This window comes from Polypterus senegalus, chromosome 7 (assembly GCF_016835505.1).
Source record: "Polypterus senegalus isolate Bchr_013 chromosome 7, ASM1683550v1, whole genome shotgun sequence".
NCBI lineage: Eukaryota > Metazoa > Chordata > Cladistia > Polypteriformes > Polypteridae > Polypterus > Polypterus senegalus.
Genome location: NC_053160.1, coordinates 166,435,995 through 166,455,339, shown reverse-complemented (window position 1 = coordinate 166,455,339; position 19,345 = coordinate 166,435,995). Strand labels below are relative to the sequence as shown.

At 38.1% G+C, this 19,345-nt stretch overlaps 1 protein-coding gene across 4 annotated transcripts in view; it reads right to left on the bottom strand.

Moving 5' to 3' along the window:
• Positions 1 to 13,614, bottom strand: part of ythdc1 (YTH domain containing 1) — a 45,956-nt gene extending 32,342 nt beyond the window's left edge. For 2 of the 4 annotated variants that reach the window (XM_039759522.1, XM_039759526.1), the window contains exon 1: positions 13,419 to 13,613. In XM_039759522.1, coding sequence (XP_039615456.1) covers positions 13,419 to 13,446 — 28 coding nt within the window. In that variant the 5' untranslated portion in view covers positions 13,447 to 13,613. Of the gene's footprint in view, positions 1 to 13,418 lie in introns of all 4 variants that reach the window. The other 2 variants (XM_039759523.1, XM_039759525.1) reach the window with 2 other exon arrangements.
• Positions 13,615 to 19,345: the final 5,731 nt, after the last annotated feature.

The following is a 19,345-nucleotide window of genomic DNA, read 5'->3' as shown; positions in this document are numbered from 1 at the left end:
GCACATATTCATACAAAAAAATGTAGCTCAAAGTGCTTTACAAAATGAATAGAAAAATAGAAGACAAAATAAAAAATAAACATAAGTCAACATTAATTAACATAGAATAAGTAAGGTCCGATGGCCAGGGTGGACAAAAAAAAACAAAAAAAAAATAAAATCTGTAGGGGTTCCAGACCACGAGACCGCCCAGTCCCCTCTGGTCAATCTACCTAACATAAGTCAAACAGTCCTCTTTGTATTTAGGGTTTTCATGGAAGGACCTGATGATGATGGTCACGTAGACTTCTGGCTTTCAGTCCATCAATGTTGGTGCATCATGATGCTTTGAGTAGGTGGTGGTGGCGCAGGCAAAAAAAAAATAAAAATAAAAAGCCAAAGCAAAATTTAATTGTGATTTTTTAAATCTTTTTATTATTTAGGTTTTAAAAACACACAAAAATTCCCCTCGTTACTGTAAATGCCATTTAACATTAGCGTGAATTGCGCTCTCTCTCCTGATTTGGACTTGCCTATATTTGCATATCCTTTATACCTCAATAAATCCTGTCATTATTATAAATATTATTGAATCCTGTTGCCAAAATGTAAATTGCTGTCACTCTTCTGCATACAATTAGAAAAGAAAGAAAAAAACAGTAGAAATGTCAAACTTATGATCACTCACAATGTTGTGATTCAGGAAAAGGCATAAATCATAAAGAACCTGCACCTGATAATTTCAGTTAGGTACAAAAATTACTACAAATGCAAAGGCATCCATTGTTTCACACAAACTAAAATACAAAATACACAGCCAGAATCAATTTGACGAGGGGAATAAAATGTGTGATGACACACTGTGGACAGAGCAAGCAAATGAACATATTATGGAAGACCACTTGCTCACAAAGTTTCTACAGACATGGGAGATACAGCAATACTTGTACATGCAAATATGAAAATAAACTGCTACCTTTCATTGTGTGTGTTACATTAACTTGCTGACACAGAGCAAAAAAGGGAAAAAAAAAACATTGGACTACCGCTACAAAATACAAGAGTGTACTCAAATTGTAAGATTGAGCATCTCAAGTTCAAAACTGAAACTGAACAGAATCAGATGTGATACTTTTAAGGTGCTGGAGAAGTGCTTAAAATTTGTTGGTAGTACACCTGCTAACCAAAAAGTAGAGCAGTGAAGTAGAAAAATAATTGTTTTATAAATGACAATTAAAAAAATATTTTACAAATGTCAATGTATTTTCAAATAAGAATTTTTTTTAAAAAGATTTGAATTATATTCAAATAGTGATATTTGTTTGACAGACCTAAACAAAACAAATGTGAATGAAGTGGACTTCTTATTTAATTACCTGTACTCAAATGAGCAACTGTGAGACAGCAATACATTCATCAATGTACTAATCAAATATATTGCATATGCTTTCACTTATGGTTTATACTAATGAACAAAAGTTTGACTTTAAAGCCAAACGAATGACAAATCTAGTCATTGCAGATTTGCATTTAGTGATATATGTCGTTTTATTTGTCCAGCTAACAGCGTGCTTTGTTGATAATGTGTCTCTTCTAAAACAGTAAATGTTGTATTAATAGGGAGATGTGCCTTGTCATTCGAAACACATAAGCACTAAATAAACTTTATTTTCTTATTAACACATGGCTGTGTAGGACACGATTTTAAAGCAATTCATCTCATTACCTTTTCATCTCCGGTTGTAAATGTGTGACAATACAAGTTAAATGATTCACACCTCATTTGATTAGTAATTACACTCTTAAACCACGCACAAATTCAATTGATTTAATTCCATAATGGGATAAAAGTGGCAATAGCTCAACCTTGTGTGTGCGTTTTGCTTTTTAAAACAAGTATGGTTCCTGCACTCGGGTGCTGAAACATTCATGTGTGAACACAAAAGCTTTCACAGACATGACATCTGCAGTCTTTCTTTTTGACATGTGTTGATTCAGTGCTGTATCAATACCACAGGGATACATTTTTATATTTAGTTCTTACTTACTTTTTCTCATATGAATATTTTGTCTTACTGAGTAATTTCTCTATTTGCAGTCACCCTCAAGTGCAGCACCAATACTAATAAAAAGCTGGTACTGCTATGTTTTAGGAACTTTAGTACCAAATTAGTACCCACGTAACTTTTTTTTGGTGACATATAGCACGCAAGTAAAATTTTATGAGACATCCATATACTTGATCACTACACAAACAAGCTACAAAAAGTAGAGCTGTATTGAAGACTTCAAGACCCTTAAGAACTGTTGATGTTTTCCCAAGATCAACATGAAACAAGCTTAATAGAAATAAGATGCAATAAGTTCACTGTCAGCTACAAAATACAGCTCAGATTCTGTTAAAAGAAACTCCATTTTAAAGAAATCCACATATTACATTTTTTTTTGGTACTGGCCAACTTTCTATCGAAGTAATGGGAAAAAAAAAACTCCCATTACAGCTTATATTTATGCCATTTCCAGGTTTCTTGAGGTATGGTTCGACTTCACTTAGATCAAAGAGAGGATTAATTTTTGGCTCACCTTTCAGCAAAAGTGCTGACTGATGAGCTTCACTCATTTTTCTAGTCAAAACTTTTCCAAAGAGATTAATAAATTCATGAAGATTTTACCCTATGAACAACTGCACACAATAATCTTATAAAGAACAGACAGCAGACACAAAGAGCTGGTGTAGTGAAAAATTCAGATCCACGTGAAAATCTACACCTGTCAATGTATTAGGCAGCAAAGTTAAGGGGAGCATGGTCCAAACACAGAGGGATGCTGTTTATGTAAATCAAGGGGTGCTCGCTCCGGAAAGCCCACATTAGTCACCAATGTGACACTCCTCGTTGTCCATAAAGGGGTGCATGCTCCAGACACCAAAAGGGATCCCTAACCCCCCAGGGGTTATTAGACCTTAAAGTCTAATAATACTGACCATACGCTTATAGAAATAGAGGGGAAATGTTTATGTAACTAAAGCAATTTACTTTACAGAAAAAGTAACAATTTCTCGATGCCACGGATACTAAGCAAGTAGAACACAGACACTGCCATTGAGATTGGCATTCCATAGTCAGCTTTGTCAATTGTATGTGCCAAAAGACCATACTATGTTTCCATTCCATTATAATGAATGCATATTAACAACAAATTAGCAATTTGCAATTTGTTTTAACAGAATTTGTCCTGTAACCACATTAAACAAAAATGCTAATTTATTCTAAAAAAATGTCTAATTTTGAACAAAATAATCCACTCTTTTCATATAGTAGTAAAAAAAAAATACAGTTTGCTCAATTTGAGCTTAGAACTGGATAAGTGAAATAAGGATTGTACAGTCTGAGTAACACACCATTTATTTTTTCTATGGACTTTTTTACATTTCTTGCCGGTGTACAGAATTGATCATGGTTAGCAAATTTGTGGACAGACAGACAGATAGATACTTTATTAATCCCAAGGGGAAATTCACACAATCCAGCAGCAGTATACTGATACAAAAAGCAATATTAAATAGTAATAAAAATGCATGCAAAAGCAGACAATAACTTTGAGTAATGTTAGCATTTACTCCCCCGGATGGAATTGAAGAGTCGCACAGTGTGGGGGAGGAACGATCTCCTCAGTCTGTCAGTGGAGCAGGACAGTGACAAAAGTCTGTCACTGAAGATACTCCTCTGCCTGGAGATGACACTGTTCAGTGGATGCAGTGGATTCCTCATGATTGATAGGAGTTTGCTTAATGCCCGTTGCTCTACTACAGATGTTAAACTATCCAGCTTTATTCCAACAATAGAGCCTGCCTTCTTAACAAGTTTGTCCAGGCGTGAGACGTCCTTCTTTATGCTGCCTCCCCAGCACACCCCCGCGTAGAAGAGGGCTCTCGCCACAACCGTCTGGTAGAACATCTGCAGCATCTTATTGCAGATGTTGAAGGACGCCAACCTTCTCAGAAAGTATAGTCTGCTCTGACCTTTCTTGCACAGAGCATCAGTATTGGCAGTCCAGTCCAATTTGTCATCCAGCTGCACTCCAAGGTATTTATAGGTCTGCACCCCCTGCACACAGTCACCTCTGATGATCACAGGGTCCATGAGGGGCCTGGGCCTCCTAAAATCCACCACCAGCTCCTTGGTCTTGCTGGTGTTAAGGTGTAAGTGGTTTGAGTTGCACCAGTTAAAGTCTTTGATTAGCTTCCTGTACTCCTCCTCCTGCCCATTTCTGATACAGCCCACAATTTAATTCGGAAGTTATCTTAGGTCATTAATATTACTCAAATATACACTGTTTGTCATTTTCCCTGCAATTCAGAGTACTGAAAGCAATTCAACAGAGCAAAAAAAACAACTATGGACAATGCACCATCCACCGCAGGGTCCACACAAATACAAAAAAAATACAAAAGCATCAATTGTCACTGTTGTGCCTGTCCATGTCTGACTACCCAAGTGAAACTACTTGGCTCCCAGTAGAGTCACTTCTTTGAAATTTGGCACAATTATCCTTTACAAAGATTTCTCAGAAACGTTCAGCTTCCATTTGGGATATCTCAAAGAGTGCTGTACAAATTTTGTACATTTCAAAAAGTAGTACTTAAAAAGAATCTGCATGTTTAGAAAAAAAAAATAGAGTTGTGCGACCTTAATTACTGATTACATTTTGGGTTTCAACTTCACCCAAAGTGCGGTTGCCTCTGCTATAATATTCTACTTTTCTCCACATCCTCACCTCACCATAAAACAGATTCCCTCATACTGTCAGGAGGGCAAAATCCTATCAACACCTTGTGCACTCACATGCAGAATTCAACATAGATTTCTACTTTGATTGGGTGCTTTTTCAAAAAATTGTTTAATGGAATAATATTTTTTTAATCAAGGGTTGCATACTCTTTGTACTTTAGGCTGAGAAAAAATTTTCATCTTCTGTTTTCACAAACAAAAGACAAAACAAAAGTTTCTGATACAGTGGAACCAATTAGTGACTACCACTGGAGAACAACAATCAAAAACATTTAAGGGAAAAAAAAAAAAAAAACTTGTCTAATATCCCATATATCCTGTCACCCAGTCATACGCTCACACGTATTTTGTTGGTAAAATATTGTTAAATAACTCTGGAAAATGAAAGTTGTCAAGCAAACAGTAAGCTGCCCTCACACAATGCTATGCTTTTCATTTCAAAACAGGCCACTTGAACAATGAATGAAAACTATATAGACTCTGCTTTCAAATATGATAGTAAAATATTACATAATGTGATAAGTAAATTATTAAAAAATGTAATCAATCTGATATTAAAAAAATGATCTCTGTCTTGGATTACACAGAATTTTGAAAAGTTTTAGCTTTCAAAACGGTTAAATGAGTCCTTGAACACAGCTAAATGTTACACCATGCACATTTTTTCAATTTTTTTCTTCACAGCTATAAACAAGACAGACCTATACGTGAAAAGAGAGTTAAGTATTCATATCCTGTGCATGTCTGCTCTGAGGTCATGCATGATCCTTCCTCCCAAAATTCCACACAAAATTTAACACACAGCATTGAAAAAGAACTTTCCCCTGCCACAATTAAAGTCATCTTTCTTTTTACTTACAAAAATTTCATTTTTCCATTGTTTTCTCCCCATATTCATGGATATATTCGTGTTCATTTGTTGGGAAACTCCTATTAAGTGAACCATTACTTTTAAATTAAAACAATTCTCTCCAGCGGCTAACTGTCATCCAATGGGGTACTAAAAGAAATGGGAGAGCCTTAAAACTTACCAAATATGTCCACTTCAAAGCCTAGATTGACCGCAAGTATAGATACAAGTCACAGCTGAGCTGACAGTTAGGATTATTAAAAGTATTTGAAATAAAGTAATTGATTTTAAAATTACTTCAATACTCATTTTTCAGGTTACTAACTCTACTGCCTACTTTTCTTTGTATCCTATCTAAGTTTGAAATTTTGGTATAGTGAAAACCCTACCGGCCGATACCTGGTAGCATCAAAGCCCACAGAATTATAAACTGTTATATCTGTTCTCAATTAAAAATGAACATTATATTTTTTCTCCCCAATCAATACAAACAACGTGGGATACTGAATTAAAAAAGAACGAAAACTTTGGGGTAAAGTACTCCTTTAAGGTTTTTGATTCACATTAATTCTGAAGGCCCCTTGACATCTCACTCGAAGCAGCTGCTAACAGGGAAGTTAGTTTTGTTATGTTGTTTGACAATTTTCTTTAATTAACAACAGATTTCTGGAGCAAATTAATGTACAGTGGTGTGAAAAACTATTTGCCCCCTTCCTGATTTCTTATTCTTTTGCATGTTTGTCACACAAAATGTTTCTGATCATCAAACACATTTAACCATTAGTCGAATATAACACAAGTAAACACAAAATGCAGTTTTTAAATGATGGTTTTTATTATTTAGGGAGAAAAAAAATCCAAACCTACATGGCCCTGTATGAAAAAGTAATTGCCCCTTGCTAAAAATAACCTAACTGTGGTGTATCACACCTGAGTTCAATTTCCGTAGCCACCCCCAGGCCTGATTACTGCCACACCTGTTTCAATCAAGAAATCACTTAAATAGGAGCTGCCTGACACAGAGAAGGTGACCAAAAGCACCTCAAAAGCTAGACATCATGCCAAGATCCAAAGAAATTCAGGAACAAATGAGAACAGAAGTAATTGAGATCTATCAGTCTGGTAAAGGTTATAAAGCCATTTCTAAAGCTTTGGGACTCCAGCGAACCACAGTGAGAGCCATTACCCATAAATGGCAAAAACATGGAACAGTGGTGAACCCTCCCAGGAGTGGCTGGCCGACCAAAATTACCCCAAGAGCACAGAGACGACTCATCCGAGAGGTCACAAAAGACCCCAGGACAACGTCTAAAGAACTGCAGGCCTCACTTGCCTCAATTAAGGTCAGTGTTCACGACTCCACTATAAGAAAGAGACTGGGCAAAAACAGCCTACATGGCAGATTTCCAAGACGCAAACCACTGCTAAGCAAAAAGAACATTAGGGCTCGTCTCAATTTTTCTTTTTTATTTATTAATTTTATTACAATCAATACATAGCAATCAAGTTTTACAAAAAAAAAAAAAAAGAATTATGCTAAGAACAGATCGATCCCCACCCTTGAGAGAGAGAGCAAGCCAAACGGTGTAAAATTTAAGGCTTTTAAAAATACCTAAATCAACAAATTCTCTGTGCTTTATAAAATCATTTCAAAATATTACTGATTAGATCCTGCCATGTTTTGAAAAAGTCTGCACAGATCCTCTAACTGAGTATTTGATTTTTTCCAATTTTAAATAATATAACACATCAGTTTCCCACTGACTTAAAAGAGGAGAGTTTGGGTTCTTCCAGTTTATCAGAATAAGTCTGCGTGCCAACAGTGTAGTGAATGCAATCACAGTTTGTTTGTCTTTCTCCACTTTAAGACCCTCTGGAAGAACCCCAAACACAGCTGTTAATGGGTTAGGAGGGATTGTGAGTCCAAGACTGTCTGAGAGGTAATTAAAAATTTTTGTCCAGAATAATGTTAATTTGGAGCAGGCCCAGAACATGTGACCTAGTGAGGCTGGGGCTTGGTTGCAACGTTCGCAGGTTGGATCATGCCCTGGAAACATTTTGGAGAGTTTTAGTCGAGACAGATGTGCTCGATATATAATTTTGAGTTGTATAATTGTATGCTTTGCATATGGAGCTTGAGTGAATTCTCTGCATTGCTACTTTCCACTCCTTTTCTGATATATTAATTGAGAGGTCATTTTCCCAGTGTCCTCTTGGATCTTTGAAAGGAAGGGATTGTAAAAGGATTTTATATATTATAGAGATGGAGTCTAACTCCTTGAAATTGAGCAATAATTTTTCCAGCGTGGATGAGGGTGCAAGATGAGGAAAATCTGGAAGGTTCTGTTTAACAAAGTTCCTGATTTGAAGATAGTGAAAGAAATTTGTAGCTGGAATGTTAAATTTGGAACGTAATTGTTCATAGGATGCAAAGACGTTGTCTATATAAAGGTCTCTAAGCAAGTTAATTCCAAATTTTTCCAGATATTAAAAACTGCATATGTTTGTGAGGGTTGAAAGAGGTGGTTCTTTTGCAGGGTGCCACAGAAAGAAGCTTCTCCGTCTTAAAATGCTTTCTACATTGGTTCCAGATTCTAAGTGAGTGGAGCACAATTGGGTTATTAGTGTATTGCCGATAACGTGTGTTTATTGGAGCACAAAGCAAGGAATACAAAGAAGTACTGCAGGATTTTACTTCTATTGCGGTCCATGCCTGTGTATGTTCTTCTATTTGTGTCCAGGTTCTCATCGACTGTATATTTGCCGCCCAGTAATAAAACTGGAAGTTAGGTAGAGCCATGCCGCCTTCTGCCTTTTGTCTTTGTAGGGTCGCTCTTGATGCGTGGATGTTTAGAATTCCAAATAAATGAGGTTATTGTTGAATCTAATTGCTTAAAGAACGATTAATTAATGTATATTGGTATGTTTTGAAATAAAAAAAGGAGCTTAGGAAGAATATTCATCTTAACAGTGTTAATTCTTCCAGCTAGTGTGAGAGGAAGGGTTGACCATCTATGCAAGTCGTTTAATTTTTTCCATACAGACGTCTGTATCGTCTCAATTTTTCTAAGAAACATCTCAATGATTGCCAAGACTTTTGGGAAAATATCTTGTGGACTGATGAGACAAAAGTTGAACTTTTTGGAAGGCAAACGTCCCGTTACATCTGTCGTAAAAGGAACACAGCATTTCAGAAAAAGAACATCATACCAACAGTAAAATATGGTGGTGGTAGTGTGATGGTCTGGGATTGTTTTGCTGCTTCAGGACCTGGAAGGCTTGCTATGATAGATGGAACCATGAATTCTACTGTCTACCAAAAAATCCTGAAGGAGAATGTCCGGCCATCTGTTCGTCAACTCAAGCTGAAGCGATCTTGGGTGCTGCAACAGGACAATGACCCAAAACACACCAGCAAATCCACCTCTGAATGGCTGAAGAAAAACAAAATGAAGACCTTGGAGTGGCCTAGTCAAAGTCCTGACCTGAATCCAATTGAGATGCTATGGCATGACCTTAAAAAGGCGGTTCATGCTAGAAAACCCTCAAATAAAGCTGAATTACAACAATTCTGCAAAGATGAGTGGGCCAAAATTCCTCCAGAGCGCTGTAAGAGACTCATTGCAAGTTATCGCAAACGCTTGATTGCAGTAATTGCTGCTAAGGGTGGCCCAACCAGTTATTAGGTTCAGGGGGCAATTACTTTTTCACACAGGGCCATGTAGGTTTGGATTTTTTCTCCCTAAATAATAAAACCATCATTTAAAAACTGCATTTTGTGTTTACTTGTGTTATATTTGACTAATGGTTAAATGTGTTTGATGATCAGAAACATTTTGTGTGACAAACATGCAAAAGAATAAGAAATCAGGAAGGGGCAAATAGTTTTTGTATATCTATATATATATATATCTATATATATATATATATCTATATATATATATATATATATATATATATATATATATATATATATATATATATATATATATATATATATATATATATATATATATATATATATATATATAATTCACTAAGGCAAGACAACCATGGAAAGCACACCGGAAGGGACGTGGATTCACTAAGCTGCCAACAAGTGAGACGCCGATGGCGCACGCAGGAAGAAGCCACCCCCACCAACTCTAAGACCATTGGATGCGACGACAACTTGCAGAACCACGCCCACCAACTCGGACGCGACGACACAGGAAAAACGGCGTCATTTATGTTCGTCTGTCATAGAGTCCACATGCAGCTCTGAGCCACGTTGACTGTTCATAGAGGCATGTTTCTCGCGGAAGTGAATCGCTATATGCAGCGTGTAAAACAGTTTGCGAGGTGTATCCTATGGGATCCTTAAAACAATCCTTTAAAACTGAGGTTAAAACATAATGAAGGAAGCAGTCTTTAAAAACCAATAAGCCCTGTGCCTCTGTTTCATTACCGTCTCACCTGCTTCACCAATGCAGGCCCTGCAACAGTCGAGACGCTCTCTCAGCAGCTGACCTTCTCTGTGCCTGACCGGTTCACACAGAGGCACCACACGACGTGGCAGGACTATCCAAGAGGAGACACGTTTGTCACAGATGTAAATCGCTGTATGCAGCGTGTAAAACAGTTTCCAAGGGGTTTCCCATGGTCTTAGACTCGGTGGCCGGGTGTCTGTCAGTTGCTCTTGCAACCGGGCACATGACCAGGCAGTTTGTATGCTTCGAGTGTGAGGGTGGATGCGACAGGACCATCTAAGAAAAATCATGTCGCGGCTGTGAATCGCTGTATGCAGTGTGTAAAACAGTTTGTTTGTTGCAGATGTGAATCGCAGTATGTGGCGAGGAACAGTTTGCGAGGGGTATCCCATGGTCTTACAGTTGGTGGGCGAGTCTCTGTTAGTTGCTCTTGCAAGCGGGCACATGACCAGGCAGTGTGTGTGCTTCAAGAGCGTGGGTGGACGCAACAGCACCATCTAAGATGATTCATATTTTTCGCACATGTAAATCGCTCTATGCAGCGTGTAAAATGCTGTATTGTATGTTGCCCTCTCCAGAATTACATCTTTTCATTCACCTACAGTCGTATAGACAATGAAGTAACCAGTCTTTAAAAACCGAGTTTTCGGTTACGACGCACGACCGCGTGCACCATAGCAAACTGTTTTACACACTACATACAGCAATTCGCATCCGCGACAAACATGCGTCTTCTTAGATGCTCCTGCACTTTGTACACACCACCCTCCCACCTCGCTACCACCGTGGTCGGGTGTCTTGGTTGATTATACAGTATATAGAAAGGCAGCCAAAACCGCACAGAGAAATGAGAAGTCTGTGAGTCACAGCTGCATCTGGACTGTGCACAGACGACAACTCCTCGAGTGATGAGTTAGAGGTGGGCACATGAGCAGGCAGTGCATACTGGACGAGAAATCAGCAGACTAGCTTAACGGAGGCAGCAGAGTGGACGTCGTCCTCCTCTCCTCCCGTTCCACCCTCCGCGCCTGAGCGCCGCACAGACAATTGTGTGTTGGTTCGTTCCGTGCATTGTTACAATGTTGCTTCTCTTGCTGATTTACTACACTTCCGATTTTTCAAATGTTAATTTTCTCCCTGTGCTTAAAAATCATTAAAAAACCGGCCTGATTATGCGGCGTATGGTACACCGCAGGTTGGCTAGTATTGTTAAATGACAGGTTCTACATTTTTGATGCTGAGGTTATTTTCTTTTTTCTTTAACAATTTCACGACACATTCATGCAATGTGGAAATTTTCTGATATTGCACCTGGCCATTTCAGGAGAAATGTGACTTTTCTGGTATGAAATGCACTGCTCCAAATAAAATGAAACCATAACAATGCCATATCAGTATGACATCACTGCTGGTTATTACTGAATGAGGAGAAATGTCATTGTTCCATCACAGTTTAACTAATCTGGGCAGCAGGTCAGACAGAAAAAATATTTTTGTCGCCTATCTGTATGTAATGGAATACAAACTCAATGCAATTGGGTTTCATTTTATTTAATGTAACAAACAAGACCCAATTTGTACTTGTGTTTTACATGCATATCAAGTGACTTCACACTTCTCCCACAACACCAACCTAAAAGCAACATGAAACACAAACTGAGATAGAGCTTTATTGCCATTACATTTACATGTAACTGAATTTGACATTATCTCCTTTACAACAAAGTACATAAAATAGACATTAATTAGAAGGTGAAATGCCTCGGTTATTGTTAAATCACTAAGGGAAATGAACAGCATTAATTCTTCCTTAAATTGTGCCATTGGGACTGATCACTTCAAGGGACATTCATATGAAACTTCCCATTGATGCCATATACATTCACAAATGAGTTTCCTTTCTTAAACATTTAAAGAAAATGGTTCAATGCTCATTATCTGTAGGTGTGTGGAGTGTGTGTCTGGGGGGATTGGGGGTTGAAAGGAAAACTGTATGTATAACATCTGTCCACAAAGTTGTTTAACCATTACCCAACTGTATTCTGTACATGTGACTAAAATGACATTTTGAAAACTCTAGCACATTAAAAAATTGATATACAAGATGCCTAGGAAACGTCTGAATTATTCAGAATACGTGGGCTAAAAAAGAATATTACAGTGCCATTTTGTGCGCATTCAAACTTATTTCACCAGGACCAGTACGTCACTTTTCAAATAGGAGACATTTTAAACAAAGGAACAGCATGCGAATATTATTCTGAAAATCAACATAATACTCGGAAATCGGGTGCATTCTACTAACGCATGAGGATTATGTCGTTATGAACAGCTGACAAGAAGAATGGAGACGGATCAATCAAACTCGTGTACTGAAATTAACACAAACACTTGAGCAATTCAGCAAGGAAAAGGCCGAGGTAAACAGCAAACTAGATGGACGATAAAGAAACAGGAAATTATTCTTCACAAAACTTGGGGCTGAAAATCGGTTCATATAAAATATACTTAAGAATTTTAACGTATGTTAATTTCACCTCTACCACCACCCCATGATATTAGAAAAGAAAAATGCTTAATATTTACAGTCAAAATAAATACTACCTTCGACGCCAGTTTGACTGAGACGTCAATCTGTTGACACATCAAATGTCATTAACTGCTACTTTGAAACAAAAAAAAACAAAGAGCTCAACTGCAAACGAATAATTATTCAAAAACTACACAAAAGTACGACAGTTCGTTCTTTTTCGGCAAAATTGAGATCACTGGAAAGACTAAAACTAAACGAGTAATCGAACCTTTACGACCGAACGGACGACTGCACTTACATCAGCGTTTTGCTCGTAAATGCATGCAAACAGAATCTAGAGGTCCAGAAATGTAAAAACATAGCCTTGTTATGAACGAGAGTAAATGGACGGATAAAATAAATACAAAGGGGCAGAAATATGTACAGCAGTCTTGCAAATCTTAAGTGGACCACCAGCACATCCGCCGAGCTCCATTTTAAAAGTCTGAGCCTGCAGGCAGTCGAGAAAAACAGAATGCGCTCACTTGGTGGCTCGATCATCGGCCTAGGCTGTGACTGTTTACTGCAGCGTTGACCCAAAAAAACAAAATCTCTCCGCGTTATCCGTACAAGCGAAAATAAATACTCGTCGTGATCGTTGACGTTCTTAATCACACCTTGGCTCCATTTTCAAATAAAAAAACACTAACATTACATTGGTCTCGGCATGCAAAACGTTGCTTTCTATCGTCCTAAATTGCATTTCATCAGTGGCAAAGAGTGCATGCCCGCATACATAAATACAAACAAAACAATACCTTTATCGTCTCTCCTATCCACCGCCATCTCCTCCCGTAACCCGTTCCTTGTGTGAACTTGTGAACAGACTTTTGTCTCCTCTAGTCTGTCAAAGAGCAACGCTTTCTCGGCCTTCTTCCAATAAACCCTTCACCTCCACAATTCTGCTCCAATAAAATGGCGCCTGACTCCCCACCTCTCTCTCTCCCTCTCCGTCTCTCGCGTGCTGTCGGCCACTCCACTTCCGTTTCAACGCGATAACCCACAATGCCATTCGAAAGTCTGGATATACTGTACATTGATGGCTTTTTTTCCTGTAAGCATAGACAAGTTATATTATGTCTAGTTTATTGTCATGTGTAATTAGTACCATGAAATGCTTTCTTGCATGGTCAATCAGAACAGCAGAGAAAAATAAATAAATAAATAAAATGTGTACATAAGATGTAATATATATATGTATATACAGTTAGGTCCATAAATATTTGGACAGAGACAACTTTTTTCTAATTTTGGTTCTGTACATTGATGAATTTACATAATGAATTTAAATGAAACAGCTCAGATGCAGTTGAAGTGCACACTTTCAGCTTTAATTCAGTCGGTTGAACCAAAAGATTGCATAAAAATGTAAGGCAACTAAAGTATTTTTTTTAACACAATCCCTTTATTTCAGGGACTCAAAAAGTAATTGGATAAATTAAATAACTGGAAATAAAATGTTCATTTCTAATACTTGGTTGAAAACCCTTTGCCGGCAATGACAGCCTGAAGTCTTGAACTCATGGACATCACCAGATGCTGGGTTTCCTCCTTTTTAATGCTCTGCCAGGCCTTTACTGCAGTTGCTGTTTGTTTGTGGGCCTTTCTGTCCAAAGTTTAGTCTTCAACAAGTGAAATGTATGCTCAATTGGGTTAAGATCAGGTGACTGACTTGGCCATTCAATAATTTTCCACTTCTTTGCTTTAATAAACTCCTGGGTTGCTCCTGGGTTGCTTTGGCTGCGCCACCACCACCTACTCAAAGCTTCATGATGCTCAAACAATGATGGACGGATTAAAAGGCAGAAGTCTACGTGACCATCATCATCATCAAGTCCTTCCGTGAGAATCCTAAATCCAAAGAGGACTGTTTCATTTATATTAGGTAGAATGCCCAGAGGGGACTGGGCGGTCTCATGGTCTGGAATCCCTACAGATTTTATTTTTTTCTCCAGCCGTCTGGAGTTTTTTTTGTTTTTTCTGTCCCCCCTGGCCATTGAACCTTACTCTTATTCGATGTTAATGTTGATTTATTTTGTTTTATAATTGTCTTTCATTTTTCTATTCTTTAATATGTAATGCACTTTGAGCTACTGTTTGTATGAAAATGTGCTATATAAATAAATGTTGTTGTTGTTGTTGTTATTGTCCATCTGTATCATGAAATTCCGCCCAATCAATTTGACGTCATTTAGCTGGATTTGAGCAGACAGTATGTCCCTGAACACCTCAGAATTCATTCGGCTGCTTCTGTCCTGTGTCACATCATCAATAAACACTAGTGTCCCAGTGCCACTGGCAGCCATGCACGCCCAAGCCATCACACTGCCTCTGGTATGCATTGGATAATGAGCTGTTCCATGCCTTCTCCATACTTTTTTCTTGCCATCATTCTGGTAGAGGTTGATCTTGGTTTCATCTGTCCAAAGAATGTTTTTCCAGAACTGTGCTGGCTTTTTTAGATGTTCTTTAGCAAAGTCCAGTCTAACCTTTCTATTCTTGAGGCTTATGAGTGCCTTGCACCTTGCAGTGCACCCTCTGTATTTACTTTCATGCAGTCTTCTCTTTATGGGAGACTTGGATATCGATATGCCGACCCCCTGGAGAGTGTTGTTCACTTGGCTGGCTGTTGTGAAGGGGTTTCTCTTCACCATGGAAATGATTCTGCGATCATCCACCACTGTTGTCTTCCGTGGACGTCCAGGTCTTTTTGCGTTGCTGAGTTCACCAGTGCTTGCTTTCTTTCTCAGGAAGACCAAACTGTAGATTTTGCCACTCATAATATTGTAGCAATTTCTCGGATGGGTTTTTTCTGTTTTCTCAGCTTAAGGATGGCTTCTTTCACCTGCACGGAGAGCTCCTTTGACCGCATGTTGTCTGTTCACAGCAAAATCTTCCACATGCAGGCACCACACCTCAGATCAACTCCAGGCCTTTCAACTGCTTAATTGATATGACATAATGATGGACTTGAACACATCTGCCCATGAAATAGCCTTTGAGTCAATTGTCCAATTACTTTTGAGCCCCTGAAATGAAGGGATTGTGTTAAAAAAATGCTTTACTTGCCTCACATTTTTATGCAATCGTTTTGTTCACCCCACTGAATTAAAACTGAAAGTCTGCACTTCAACTGCATCGGAGTTGTTTCATTTAAAATTCATTGTGGTAATGTACAGAACCAAAATTAGAAAAAAGTTGTCTCTGTCCAAATATTTATGGATTTAACTGTATATATATGTGTGTGTGTGAGTGTGTGTGCAGGTGTGTGTGTGTGGCTAGAGGGGTCTGAATCACATATCTTAAAATAGTCTTTTATTCTTGAACTTTCAACACCTACCAGATGTCATCATCAGAGGAAAATGATTAGACATACAGGAATCAAAGGCAATATAGAGCAGATTAGGAGGGGAGGGTAAGTGGGTGTAGGAGGGGTGGATTAGTAAGGTACCATTCAGAGAGCGTTTGTCTTAAAGTCTTTTTCACTACTTGGATGTTCGTCTTTTTAAGCCTGCATATGCTGGGTTCATGTCCAAATGTCTGCAAATGGCATTTTCATTTGATAGCCACGATTCATCCAGCTCAATGGCACTCTTAGTATTTTCCCTGTTAAACATGAGTCCGGTTAAATTAGTAAGTGTTTATTTCAAAGACTGTGATGTTTTTTTGTGGCTATCAAATGAAAACGCCATAAACAGATATTTGGAGATGAACGCAATATATGCAGACTTAAAAAGAATAACATCCAAATAATGAAAAAGACACCTTACTAGCCCACACCTCTTACACCCACCTACCCCCTCCCCTCCTTATTTGCTACATATTTCCTTTGATTCTTGTACTGTATGTCTAATCATTGTCCTCTGATGATGACACTGATAGATTTTCAAAAATTTAAGAATAAAAAACTATTTTAAGATGCATGACTCATTTTCTTCTTTTGTGATATTACTATCTATAAATATCAAAAAGTATCACAGACCTTCACTTCTATATACTGTATACATCTCTCTATTATAATAAAAAAATCTTGGGTCGAGACGTGATCTTCTTGGAAAGACACTTTGACGTCCCATGAGACAAGGCAGTGAGACAAAAGGACAGTTGCTGTACAGGTTTTTAAATGATCAACGCGCAGCGCAACAAGCAGAACTGGCAGCTCAGCAGCATTCAACCCCCCCACCCTTCATAATGCAACTGCAGAGACGCAAAGTGGCTGGTGTGTGTGTGTTCAGTTCAGTACTCAACACTATCATCCCAGAGAAGCTCATAGGGAAGTTGAGCCTGCTAGTCTTCAACACTTCCTAACACAGAGATCCCAGACAGTCCAAAACGAAAACACCATTTTCAGCACAATCACACTGAGCATTGGCACCAGCCTCCAGTGAACGTAGCCCATGTCTATTCACTTTGCTAACCCACAACTACATGGCTGTATACAGCTCTAACACCATCATTACATTTGCTGATGACACAATGGTGGTGGTTCTTGTCAGCAATGGGGATGAGTCACCTTATAGAATGAAGATACAGCTACAGGTGAACTGGTGTAAGTGCAACAGTCTGTCTTTAAATGGACAATAAGAAAGAGATAATTGTTGATTTCCATGCATCCCACACCCCACTGCACATCAAGATCTCTGTAGCTAAATTGGGTAAGAGCAACAAATTATTTGGTGTGCACCTTGCAGTTGATATCACCTAGACAATTAACACCACCTCCATAGCCAAGAAGGCACAGCAGTGTCTCCATTTTCTTCAGCTTTCTGTTTCAACTACATGACTCTTTGGATAATACAGTGCTTCCTGACTTTAGTCCTAAATACCCTTCCCTGTAAATTAATTCTTACCACATTCTACAGGGGGCACCATCAGAAGAGTTCTAACCAGCTGCATGACTGTCTGGTTTGGAAACTGCAGGTAAGGATCCCACAACATACAGGAATCAAAGGAAATATATAGCAAATGAGAGGGTGGGGGTGCAAGGGGCAGTTAATAAGGTAAGGTTTGGAGTGTGTTGGTCATAAAGTCCTTTTTATTATTTAGGTGTCCTTCTTTTTAAGCTTGCATAGGCTGGGTTTATGTTGAAATGTCTGTTAATGTCATTTTCATTTGAGACCCATGATTTAGCCAGCTCTCTGGAATCACAACGTGGTCAGAAGGAAGAACCCACAATGCACATACAAGTTCAACCAGACACGGGTTTAACTGGAACACAGTGCAAGTAAAATTCAGAGGTAATACTAAAAGTACCAGACAGCCAAGACAAATTCTTCTTAAGAGAGACAATAAAGATTAACCTAACCTAATTACTGTATACTAACTATTTACACTCCTAGCTTTATTAATACTTTCCAGTCCTCTACATTAGTGAAGCACAAAGTTTTCACTCTGCGTGAAAAGATGGCACACCGAATTCATAAAGAGCAGCTAGATATCCATATCTGTACTGCCTTTCAAAATCTATCTTTCTTTTCCAATAACATCCATCCTTGGTGAATGCATTTTTTCAAAGACAGAGAAGTTATTTGGTAAAAATGTAACAGTTTTAATCCCAGTACAGCACAAGAAATTGTTTTCTTAAATAAAGTTAAAAAATGAAGGCTGAAGGATTCTATTTTCTGTATTCTTAAAACCATGTTACAACTCCTTGAACACAATCTGAGTCACTAAGACATTTCCCTGCCTATTTGCCCTTTGCCAGTCATGTTGCCAAAAGCACACACAAAGCTGATTTGATACACTTACTGTAATATCAGCTTAAATTCAACACCCCAAAAATCCACAACTTAATTTTTGTTAATAATTACCTATAATAATAATTAAAGCATATATTATTATTATTATCTTCTTATATAATACGCTACCATGGCTGTGTGTTTGTCTGTCCATGATTTTAAATCATCTGTAGCTCGTAAACCATTTCACCTATTGACCTGAAAAAATTTGGTACACATATACTACGTGACATCTACTGTCCACTTTCCTGGTGATTATTTTTGTTACTCTTTTTATTTTTATTTTATTTTATTGTAGAATCAACTATCGGCAGAGCGCAGCAGGGCGGTTGTGTGGCGTATGCATATGAGCACCATTTTCATCCCTACTACCTTCGTCATCACTTCCTCTACCTCTTCATATCTTAAATTATTCTTGAGGCAGATTGAAGACTTAAGTGCCAGCTTAAGTGAAAAATTAAGAAAAACGCACTAAGTAATTGCAACACAAAAACTAACTTAATCAGTTTTAATGCGAAAAAATGCCGACGGAAGAAGAGAAGAAGCAGGCCGCTAGGGTGGAGAAAAGAAGAGCTGCTCAAGGAGCAGGAAGTGCATCAACCTCTGAGCAAACGAATGCTAAACGTACTGAGAAAGGGGATGAAAACTATGAAAGCCCAAGTCAAATGTATTCACAGCTCGTTATCGTGCAGTCCACTGTTACCGGTTAATAATAATAATAATACTAATAATAATAGAAGTGACAATAATTATTGTATTAAAAGCAAAACTGGGAATAGTGTTCCATTTCTAGGTGTTTCCATTTCTATGGTTCCTTTATCATGAAATTAATTCCCACACTTTGTAGCAAGCTATTGTTTCATACTCACACAATTGGTCCACAATTTACTGAGCAAAATGTACAGTTTCCAATAGTCCCTTTTGAAATTTAAAAGCTATATCTGTGC